At 56.6% G+C, this 10679-nt stretch overlaps 2 protein-coding genes across 6 annotated transcripts in view; both read left to right on the top strand.

The window, feature by feature from the left end:
- LRRC23 (leucine rich repeat containing 23) overlaps positions 1 to 2107 on the top strand; it is a 15665-nt gene extending 13558 nt beyond the window's left edge. For 3 of the 4 annotated variants that reach the window (XM_038576645.1, XM_038576643.1, XM_038576642.1), the window contains 2 exons: positions 1032 to 1326; positions 1902 to 2107. In XM_038576645.1, coding sequence (XP_038432573.1) covers positions 1032 to 1305 — 274 coding nt within the window. In that variant the 3' untranslated portion in view covers positions 1306 to 1326; positions 1902 to 2107. The remainder of the gene's footprint in view (positions 1 to 1031; positions 1327 to 1901) is intronic. The other variant, XM_038576644.1, reaches the window with a different exon arrangement.
- A 452-nt stretch (positions 2108 to 2559) lies between these two features.
- On the top strand, positions 2560 to 10679 carry ENO2 (enolase 2). 2 transcript variants are annotated; one of them, XM_038576641.1, is made up of 12 exons: positions 2560 to 2677; positions 3840 to 3936; positions 4454 to 4549; positions 4689 to 4747; positions 5058 to 5127; positions 5591 to 5724; positions 5936 to 6158; positions 7226 to 7423; positions 8435 to 8636; positions 8925 to 9033; positions 9198 to 9256; positions 9750 to 10679. In XM_038576641.1, exons 2-12 carry the CDS (start codon positions 3852 to 3854, stop codon positions 9817 to 9819), a joined length of 1305 nt encoding a protein of 434 aa, XP_038432569.1. In that variant the 5' UTR covers positions 2560 to 2677; positions 3840 to 3851; the 3' UTR covers positions 9820 to 10679. The 2 variants fall into 2 exon arrangements, with proteins under 2 accessions (XP_038432569.1, XP_038432568.1); XM_038576640.1 differs by having other exon boundaries at positions 10578 to 10679.

Consider the following 10679-nt stretch of genomic DNA (forward strand, 5'->3'; position numbering starts at 1 on the left):
GGGAGTGCTCTTTTCTTATTGATGGTCCAGATAGAGATAAGAGACCCCTCCCCACCCTGCCCCAGCCTTCAGTGGCTGCTAACTGGGGTTGTTTGGAAGTAAGGGTAGTGGGAAAGAGGTATCTCAATGACTGGGAAATGCCTCTGGGGCCAAAGATACTAAGCCCCCCGCCCTGCAAAGCACAGGACAGTCCAGCACAGAGTGCACAGAGCGCTCCGGTGATAAACTCTTCATGAGGTTTAGTCACCTCTATTGAGGTTAAGGCGGAAACGATTAAACCTGATTTCATAGGCAGCCCAGGTGGCTCAGCGGTTTAGCGCCGCCTTCAGCCCAGGGCCTGATCCTGGAGACCTGGGATCGAGTCCCATGTCAGGCTTCCTGCGTGGAGCCTGCTTCTCCCTCTGCCTGTGTCTCTGCGCCTCTCTCTCTCTCATAAATAAATAAAACCTTAAAAAAAAAATCTGATTTCATAAAGGCATGAGGCAAGAACATGAAAAGAAACATACTGCACAATGAGGCACATTAGATGAAGCTTGTTCCTCAGGCCAGGAGGCCTCAGACCATCCCTAACCCTAGGCTCCTTTCTGAGGGGAGCACCAACACAGCACCCACCTTTCTGAGCTTAGATCTAGTTCCTGCTCCACTGGCCTGGGGCCTCCTTTCTAACCTTTGATATGACTTAGATACGACTGACAGAGAAGAAGTCTGACCCTGGGAGGGAGATTCCCCATCCCTCCAACTACAAGACAGGGCTGTGACCCAGCTTTGTGGCTGCAGAAGGAGAACTATGATCAGCACACTGGTGTGTTACAGAACACACTGTGGCTCTCACAGCTTCCTGGAAGGGGAGAGGCAGGAGTGGAGGAAGGTCGGACAGCCCTGGCTCTGTCATGCTATCTGGCTATGCCTAGCAGTTTCTAGGGAAACTGGAACCCAGTGGGAGAGTCCCCCAGAGGCCCTATTCCCGGCAGTGGAGGGGCCCCCAAACCCATTATGCTCCCGGGGTAAATCCCTCCTGACCACACTGGCAGGGGCAACATGGTGACCCACCTGGAGGAGCTGGCCAAGCTTCGGGACCTGCCCAAGCTGCGAGCCCTGGTGCTATTGGACAACCCATGTACAGATGAGGCTGACTACCGCCAGGAGGCCCTGGTGCAGATAGCACACCTCGAACGCCTGGATAAAGATTTCTATGAAGAGGAGGAGCGGGCCGATGCTGATGAGATCCGTCAGAGGTTGAAGGAGACCCAGGAGCAGGAGGCTGAGGTTGAGCACGACTCAGAACTGGAGCAGACATCTATGTAGCTCTTCCCGCCTCCCAGGATAGTAAGGAAGCCGATGGAGAGGCAGGAGGAGGAGGCCAAGGGTCTGTCAGGGCAAGAGAAGTTGCTCGCTGAGGAGGTGGCTGAGGAAGGGATATAGCAAGGAGAACCCCTGGAAAGACAGACTTAGGAGTCTGGTGGAGGGTGTGTGTCTCAGGGTGAGTAGAGATGACCAGAGGGGCCTGGAAAGGGGTGAGGAAAGGCTTAAGAGAATACATTAGGAGAGGGAAAGGAAGGAAGAGGCCCGTGTGGGGCGGATAGCCACATCTGACACATCTGTAGATCAGCCAGAAAGGACAGGTCTGGGGCATGGTGGGGGTAGGGGAAGGAGGGTGGAGGTGGTGGTGGAGGATAGAAGCTGGGTGGAGGAGAGGAGGCAGGGGAAGAAGATCTCGCGCTAAAAATCTGAAGCTAAAAATGACAGGAAACAAGGGGGGTAGGGAAAGAAGGGTAGGATGAGGCAGAAAGAGACTGAGGAGATGAGCCAAGGAAGCGTGGTGGCTGGGCACTCTGGACCTGGTCACAGACGCAAGGGGAATGAGGCATGGCCCGGGGTTTACTTCTGCTGTCTTCCTCCAGGAGATCTGACACCGGCCCCAGGACCCGAGAAGTCTCCCAGGTAGCCGTGCTGCTACCTTCACACCCCTCATTCTGAGACAGAGCCCACCTTCTCCTGCCTCAGCTCTGGGAACTCATCCCCGCCTGCCGTCCAGGCTCTGTGATGGGCACCTGGGCAGCCTCGGGGTGGGCCCGAGCCCCGCCTGGAACCTGGGGGTGCGTGTGTGGGGTGGGGGGGGGGCGGGGGGGGGGCCTCAGGCAGGTCTGGGGGAGCCAGGCCTGCGCCCAGGGGACGCTTGTAGAGTTGGGTGCGGAGGAGCTGCGGAGGCGGCTGGGTGTGTTAGGAACAATTTGGTTATCAAATAAAGAGACATTTTGATACTCTTGTGTCTGAGGGAGTTTATGAGACACCAAGGCTGTCATGGGCTTCACTGGTGCGGGGCTGTGCCTGTTACTTTCGAGGGGAGCGGGGCGTGGGTGTGAGCGCGCGTGGGTGCTGGGGTCCGGGTCCTGGGTCGCCCCCAGCCTCTTCCGCATCGCTCTCCTCCGGGACCCCGCTCATCCCACCGCCGTCGGCCCCCCGCCCGCGCGCCTACGTGCTCCTCCGCCGGAGGCTCCTGACTCATCGGGGGCTCCGGGTCACATGCGCCCGCCCGGCCCTATCGGCGCCTCCCCCCGCCCGCCCCCCGCCCGGGAGCCGCAGCCGCCGTCGCCGCCACTCCCGCTCTCTCCGCGCTGCCGCCACTGCCGCCGCCGCCGCCGCCGCCGCCGCCACAGGCTGAGTCTGCAGCCCCGAGGTGAAGCCCCAGCAGGCCCTAAGCCCCTCCGGCCCCCTGCCCCAGCCGCCGCGCCCCGCCCCCGCCCCCGGCCGCCGCGCATCCCTCGCCCGGCCGCGCTGCGCACCTGCTCGGTCACCCGCACCTTCCCCGGCACCCTCCCTCCCCGGCCTTCTGGGACCTCTCCTCTCGGTGTCTGGCCGTCGCCCCCAACTCATTTGGGCACCAGGCCTCTCTACACCTGTTTCTCTCTAACTGGGCCTTTCTCCACCCTTGACTGACCCTCTCCCCATGCCCCTCTTCGCCTCCGGTTCTGTCGATGTTAAGTTCGGGGTCCCCCCCGCCGACTGTGCTTTTTTATCCTGGCACGTCCCCTGGCTTTGCTTGTGGGGAAATCTCTTCTTTTCCCATTCCTCAGCATCCCTAGACTTCTAGACTCTCCTCTCTCACTCCTCCCCCACATTGCCTCTCTCCTTTTACATTACCTCTTGCTGCTGCACGGGGGAGGGATGGGAGGAGGGGAGAATTTGTCTAGCAGCGGGCGGGGGGGGGGGGCGGCGGGCAGGGGTTGGGACAGGGAGGATGGGCCCAGCCTTGCCTCTCTCCCCAGATCTCTTCTCCCTCCCTGCTCAACCCCTAGGGACTGAGGGCTTCCTTAGGACCCCCTCCCCAGACTTTTCCATTGTATGTCTCTTGGGAAGAGGAGGGACGTACGTAGTTTGGGAGAGAACCTGGGATCGTAGAGTGGGGGTTGGGTGTTAAGTTGGCGTGGGATGGGGGCTCCGGAGGAGAGGCCCCAGCTGCCCAGACAGCCCATCCTCTTCTTGGCTCCAAGGAGAAATGCAAGCCTGGCAGCCATTACACTCTGAGATGGGGGAACCCCACCAGTCGGCTGCTGGAGCTACTGAGGGGGCGCCAGGGAACCTCTGCCAGTGCCCCTCCCTCCTCCCTGCGGTGTCCTCCCTTCTCACCGTTTGATCCTACCCCGCCCCCCACTGCATTGACCTTCTCTCCCCACGGGGGGGGGGTCCCTCCTAAAGCCCGGACTGCAGCCAGCTCCTCCCCACCCCCCACCCACTGCAGTAACCTCTTTCCCGTCCCTCCCAGCCTTTAGCCCCGCCCACTGATCAGGCTCCACCTCTCTAAACCTCTTATCTTTCTCCTTCCTTCCTTTCCACCCAAGATCTCAGCCATCATGTCGATAGAGAAGATCTGGGCCCGGGAGATCCTGGACTCCCGTGGGAATCCCACGGTGGAGGTGGATCTCCACACGGCCAAAGGTAGTGAGCAGGGCATGGGCCTTTCCCCATCCTTCAGGCTGGATTTCCCCTGGCCCCGGAGGGAAGCTGCCTTGATTCCCAGTGGGGATGGGGTGCTGGGCCAGGCTTGAAAGCCTGGGTTATGGGGGTTGGGTCCTCCTCGTCCAGGGGCGCCAGGATAGGCTGATCTCTGTGTTCTATTTTAGTATATGGAATATACCGTGCCTCTGCACGTTTGTGTGTGCACCTATGTGCATGTGCATGTGTGCATGTGTATGCTGCCTGCATAGCTTCATATCCGTGGGTTCCTACTTGTGCATGTGGGACCTCAGCTGGGCAGATGAGGAGGCCAATGCCTGTGCTTGAGACTGTGTGTGTGTGTGTGTGTGTGAGAGAGGGAGAGAGAGAGCGAGCGAGCAGTGTGGGGATGGGACTGGACGAAGCAGGCAGTTTGGAACTGGAAGGCTGAAGGAATCTCTGGTCCCCTTAGTATCCTTCTGTGCCCCCCCCCCCCCCTTATTTCATGTTCCTCTCCCAGGTCTTTTCCGGGCTGCAGTGCCCAGTGGAGCCTCCACTGGTATCTATGAGGCCCTGGAGCTGAGGGATGGGGACAAGCAGCGTTACTTAGGCAAAGGTGAGGACTTTGCTCTCCTCCAGGCTCTCTCATTGCTCAGTTTATACTCCTACCTCCCACAGGTTCCTGACTCCCTTCTTGCATGCCCCCCACTGCCCCTCCCAGCCTGACCCACTCTGGCCTCTCTGCCTCTCCCCAGGTGTCCTGAAGGCAGTGGACCACATCAACACCACCATTGCTCCTGCCCTCATCAGCTCAGTGAGGCCCACAGTTTGCTGGGGGCAGCAGGGGCGGGGGTGGGGGATGTGGGTGGGCAGGACCAGGGTCCCCAGAAGGAATCCTGGATTAGAGGAGGAGGGAGAAAAGGGAGAAAGGCCCACCTCTTGGGAATCATGGTTACCAAGGGAAGAGTGGGAAGGCTCCTTCATTGGCCCCTGCTCCCATGAAGCTCAGGTCCCCTGATGCAGACAAGCTGCTCTCAAGGAGAGTATGTATGTATGGGGTGGGGCCCTATGCTTTAGGGCCCAGCCTCCATTCTGGCCGGGGGTGATGGTGGCTCTGCACACAGGGTCTCTCTGTGGTGGAACAGGAGAAGCTGGACAATCTGATGTTGGAGCTGGATGGGACTGAGAACAAATGTAAGCCAGGGCTGGGAGCAAGTGGGGAGGCATGAGGGGGAGGACGTGTGGAGCAGACCACATGGAGCACTGTGGGGGCTTCCCAAGGAAGGCCTGCCAGGGCTGAGCCCATCTCCCATTCTCGTCCAAAGCCAAAATAAGAGGATGAATTTAACTGCAGTGGGAGGGAGTGACATTAGGACAGAAGGGAGAACTTCTTGCAGCACCAAGAGGGCGAGCTGGCAGGAGATAGTCTGTGGTCTCAGGATCTTTAGAAATAGGTGGAGCTCTCTGCCCTTTCCCATCAAGTCACATGTGTGTGTGCGTGTCTCCCCACTGTTTTTAGGAGAGTACCAACGAGGTGTTATAGGAATGCAGAAGGGGGGGGGGTCTCCTTTACTGGCTCCTTTTGGGGAGTATAGGTGGAGGCCAGGGCTCAAGAAGACAGGGGACATGCTCAGCACCTTCCTCTCTAATCTCCCAGCCAAGTTTGGGGCCAATGCCATCCTGGGTGTGTCCCTGGCCGTGTGTAAGGCAGGGGCGGCCGAGCGGGACTTGCCCCTGTATCGTCACATTGCTCAGCTGGCTGGAAACTCGGACCTCATCCTGCCTGTGCCGGTGAGCCCTGCCCGCCGTGCCCAGGCCTCTCCTAGGAGTGGGGTGGGGGAAAGCATGAAACCTTGTGAGGAATGATGAGGGCAAAGTGCATTGAGTCAATCAAAGTGAAAAGATGGGGACAGCAGACTTTGAGTCTGGGAGGTTGGGGCTTAACACTCCCAGGAGTGGAGGAGGGAAGTGCTCTGTGACTTTTCTGCTCTGTGGCCCCCAGGCCTTTAACGTGATCAATGGTGGCTCTCATGCTGGGAATAAGCTGGCCATGCAGGAGTTTATGATCCTCCCAGTGGGCGCTGAGAGCTTTCGGGATGCCATGAGACTTGGGGCGGAGGTCTACCACACACTCAAGGGCGTCATCAAAGACAAGTATGGCAAGGATGCCACCAACGTGGGAGATGAAGGCGGATTTGCCCCCAACATCCTGGAGAACAGTGAAGGTGAGGCCAGGAGCCCCACTGACTGCTTTGGGTCTCACTCCGTCTTGGGACGGAGGGCCAGGAAGAGCTGCGTGCTTCATCGGGGCCTGAGGAGTATGGGTGGGAGGCCCTCGATCTGGCTCAGAGAGGTACCAGTGCTGGGGCTGGGTCCCCGAGGATCTGCCACATTCATTCACAGGCAGGCCTAAGAGGACAGCCCTCATCTGCACAGCCAGATCTGTTAGCAACTGTAAGTTCTTACTAGAGCCCCTGGGAATGCTGGGAGGTGGTCTAGGTGACTTGGATCCATCCTGGACTTGAACCTCATAGGATTCTCAGTTTGATGAGACACACCATACTCTAGAGATTCTATTCTGAGTCTATCCCATTTCCACCCCAACCTCTCAGGCCTTGAAGATGTCCAATTTTTCTCTGCCTTGGCAGGAGCTGTATAATGAATATAAACAATAACAAGAAGTGGCTGAGAGTTCAGGTGTTTGGGCCAAATTGCCTGTATTTGAACCTTGACTTGAAGAGTTACTGGCTGGTGATCTTTCCTTTTTTAAAAGATTTTATTAAAAAAAAAAAAAAAGATTTTATTTATTCATGAGAGACACAAAGAGAGAGGCAGAGACAAAGGGTGAGGGAGAAGCAGGCTCCCTGTGGAGAGCCCGATGTGGAACTTGATCCCAGGACCCCAGGATCACGCCCTGAGCCGAAGGCAGACGCTCAACCACTGAGCCACCCAGGAGCCTCGTGATCCTTCTTACTTCTCTGTGCTTATCTTTCTTATCTGTAAAATGGGAATAATAACAGTATCTACCTCTTAGCATCATTGTACTAGGTGACATAGTTAGCTCTCAATAAATAATAACTGTTTACAAAAAATCTGTTATGAACAGAATTGCATTCCTTTGCCCTCTTAGAAGATGGGCCTCTCTTCCCAGCTCTGGGGATAACCCCACCAGCAACTGGAGTATGGCTTCTCCCCAGCAACAGTGCTCCGCCTGGGCTCTGAATTCCTTTCTTACTCTCATTCCCCTTTGCCCACCCTTCCTGCTGATAATTTCACTGTATTCCATCCCCAGCCTTGGAACTGGTGAAGGAAGCCATCGACAAGGCTGGCTACACAGAAAAGATTGTCATTGGCATGGATGTCGCTGCCTCGGAGTTTCATCGTGATGGCAAATATGACTTGGACTTCAAGTCTCCTGCTGATCCTTCCCGATACATCACTGGGGACCAGCTGGGGGCCCTCTACCAGGACTTTGTCAGGGACTATCCTGGTGAGAACAAGGGTTGTGGGAGGGAGGGCAGCGCGAGGGTCAAGGGGCAGGCAGGGACGTGTGGGGCAACTCTGGACCTTATGGGGTGCTGATTCGGGTGTCAGACAGAGGTCTGAGAAGAGCCTGAGAATCAGGCCTGGGGGTGAAGGAGCCTCCTGCAGAGACGGGCTGTGTCTGTAGTGTAAATGTGCAGGTACCTATGGTGAATCTGTTTCATCTACTTCGTCCTGATCAAAGTTCCAAAGCTACTGGGATCACGGGGAGGGCTTTGGAAGGAACCAGAGATGGTGAGGTGGTTACCGGGCCCAGCAGAGAACTTGTACTTATAGGTGTTTTTGACTAAGGAAGTTGTGGATGTGGAGCGGAGCTGGAAGCTCTGTGGGAGCAGAACAGGAAGGCTGAGGAGGAGCTGGGTTCCTCTCTCCAGGCCTTCCAAGGGCTGTGACCCCCGCATGGAGGAAGCTAGTTTCTATTTCCCTGAGACAGAGCAAGGGAAAGTAGAAGAATGAGGATTTAGAATAGCACCAAGGAAAAACTTCCCAGTAGTGAAAGTGGGAAAAATGCAAAGATAGTTTTGAGAAAAACTCTGTATCCTTGGTTTTTGGCAGCTTTTCTTTTATTTTTTAAATATTTATTTGAGAGGGAAGGAGCATGAGGCAGGGGAGGAGCAGAGGGGAACGAGAGGGAGGGGGAAAGAATCTCAAGCGGACTCCATGCTGAGCACAGAGCCCATCAAGGGACTCGATCCCATGACCCCAGGATCAGGACCTGGGCTGAAACCAAGAGTTGGATGCTCAACTGCTCCCCCCACCCCACCCCAGGCACCCCTGGAAGGATTTCTGAAAGAATTGAGATAGGAATCAGGGCAGGCTTATCTTGGAGGCAGGGAGCAAGGATAAGCAGGTTCAGTTAGCCAGGGGATTCGTCATTTCAGGGAGTGATAGGGGAAGGTGTTCCTGCCTGCCGCAGAGCCCCAGGGAGGGTCAGCAGCCCCTCCTGCTCTCCCTGCAGTGGTCTCCATTGAGGACCCCTTCGACCAGGATGATTGGGCTGCCTGGTCCAAGTTCACAGCTAATGTAGGGATCCAGATTGTGGGTGATGACCTGACAGTGACCAACCCAAAGCGTATTGAGCGGGCGGTGGAGGAAAAGGCCTGCAACTGTCTGCTGCTCAAGGTCAACCAGATTGGTTCGGTCACTGAAGCCATCCAAGCGTGAGTGTCCCCAGACTCTCCCCAACCCAGCCCGTTTCTATAGGACACCTCTGGCGAGTGCGCCCAGCCTCATACTGGCACAGATGCTGAAGGGAGTGGGGAACCTGCAGTCACCTTCCCAGCTCTTTTGGTTCTGCCCCACCCCCAATCCACCCTACGCTCTGTGCTCCTCCCAGAGAGCTTTCTGTCAGGTGTTTCTTGACATAGAACCAATGTTGGTTCTATGGGCTAGGAAGAGAATGCCTGGTGTGCGGGCTGGGGGATCAGTGTTGGTGTGTATGGCTGCAGGTGCAAGCTGGCCCAGGAGAATGGCTGGGGGGTCATGGTGAGTCATCGCTCAGGAGAGACTGAGGACACGTTCATTGCCGACCTGGTGGTGGGGCTGTGCACAGGCCAGGTGAGTGCAAGAGAGATCTGTGTGGAATTGGTGGGCTCTAGTCAGGTGGGTGGGGCTCTCTTTCCAGGGGTCTGCAGGTGTCAAGGGAATGTCAAGGGAGCTTGTAAGTTTTCTTTTAGGGGATGAAGCAGCCACTGAGCTGCTTATCTCTGGGGATGTTTCAGATCAAGACTGGAGCCCCATGCCGTTCTGAGCGTCTGGCTAAGTACAACCAGCTCATGAGGTGAGGACACCTGGGGAATGATGGGAGCCCAGGGCCCAGAGGGTTAAAAGCTCTGTTTGCCCACCATTCCATCTCCAATACCCATGGCCTGGAAAACAGTAGATATCCAGAAAATATTTTTTTTTTTTAATTTTTATTTATTTATGATAGTCACAGAGAGAGAGAGAGAGGCAGAGACATAGGCAGAGGGAGAAGCAGGCTCCATGCACCGGGAGCCTGATGTGGGATTCGATCCCGGGTCTCCAGGATCGCGCCCTGGGCCAAAGGCAGGCGCCAAACCGCTGCGCCACCCAGGGATCCCCAATATTTGTTTTTGAATGATGGCTTTACTGAGGGCCTGATCCATGGCTCCCGGAGGTCAAAGCCAGGGCATGTCCACACTTGGGCCAGGACCTAGAAGCAGGTGGTGTGCCTGGCTCAGAGCATAGGGGCTTCCTCAGAGCAGGAGCGTCCTGCTTCCCTGATTCTTTCCTTTCTGGCTCATCTCTCTCAGAATTGAAGAAGAGCTGGGAGACGAAGCCCGCTTTGCCGGACATAATTTCCGCAATCCCAGCGTGCTGTGATCCCTTGACTTTGCGCGGAGACCTGGAACCCCCCTCCCGTCCTCCTGGAGCTTCTTCCTTCCTGTCCTGCTCTAGGACATTTCACCCTGGACACCCCTGCTGACCTGCTGCACCATGTTCCTTGGCTTGTCTGGCCCCCTGCTGTGTGCTCCCCCCCACTACCCCCCCCCCCCGCCCTGGTTCCATACTCTCCACTTCTCTGTCCTTTCTCCTCAAAAATTGGCCATGGGACTGAGGATTATAAGGGCATCCAGGCAGAGCAATCAGGGTCTCACAGGTGCATCAGGGTTGGTTGGTGAGGTGTTCAGAGAGGGGCCATGGGTCACTGTGCTTTGTGCTGCATCCACCCATTTTCCATGTCTCGGGGAGCCCAGGAAGGGCATCATGCCCAGGTGGAAGGGAGCGCTGGCTGCATGATCTAATGCGCCTGGCCTGAGACTTTAGGGGATTATTTATTTATTTATTGTTGATTAGTCTTATTGATTGATCGTTTCTCCCTAACTCCAGAGCCCAAATCTGGCCTGACCGGAGTAGATTGTGTGTGTATTTCACGGGTCGTAGAATCGAAGATGGCCTGGGCTTGGGAGGTTTCTTGCTGGAACCGGAAGGGTAAACAAGGAAAGGGCCTTGGTGTCCGCCCCTTTGTGTCTACACCAGCCCTGAACCGAAGCTGGCTAGGTCGAGGTGGGGGCTGTGTACCCCGGGGACGCTTCCCCATCACTCTCTCCTCAGCCCTGGCTTCCCTGTTCTTCCTCCAGCTGCACCAGAGCAATGTCTTGCTCCCCTGTGCCATGTTCCACAGTCGCCACCACATCTGTGGCGTGGGAATGAGCACCACCATTAAAGTCTGAATCACAGTG

Source organism: Canis lupus, chromosome 27 (genome assembly GCF_011100685.1).
Source record: "Canis lupus familiaris isolate Mischka breed German Shepherd chromosome 27, alternate assembly UU_Cfam_GSD_1.0, whole genome shotgun sequence".
NCBI lineage: Eukaryota > Metazoa > Chordata > Mammalia > Carnivora > Canidae > Canis > Canis lupus.

Excerpts from the sequence above, each read along its gene's own strand:
- ENO2 (XM_038576640.1), top strand. The coding sequence starts at position 3,852 with ATGTCGATAGAGAAGATCTGGGCCCGGGAGATCCTGGACTCCCGTGGG. Across the intron at positions 4,550-4,688 it reads GCAGCGTTACTTAGGCAAAG|GTGTCCTGAAGGCAGTGGAC; the intron begins GTGAGGACTTTG and ends GCCTCTCCCCAG. Across the intron at positions 9,257-10,577 it reads AAGTACAACCAGCTCATGAG|CTGCACCAGAGCAATGTCTT; the intron begins GTGAGGACACCT and ends TTCTTCCTCCAG.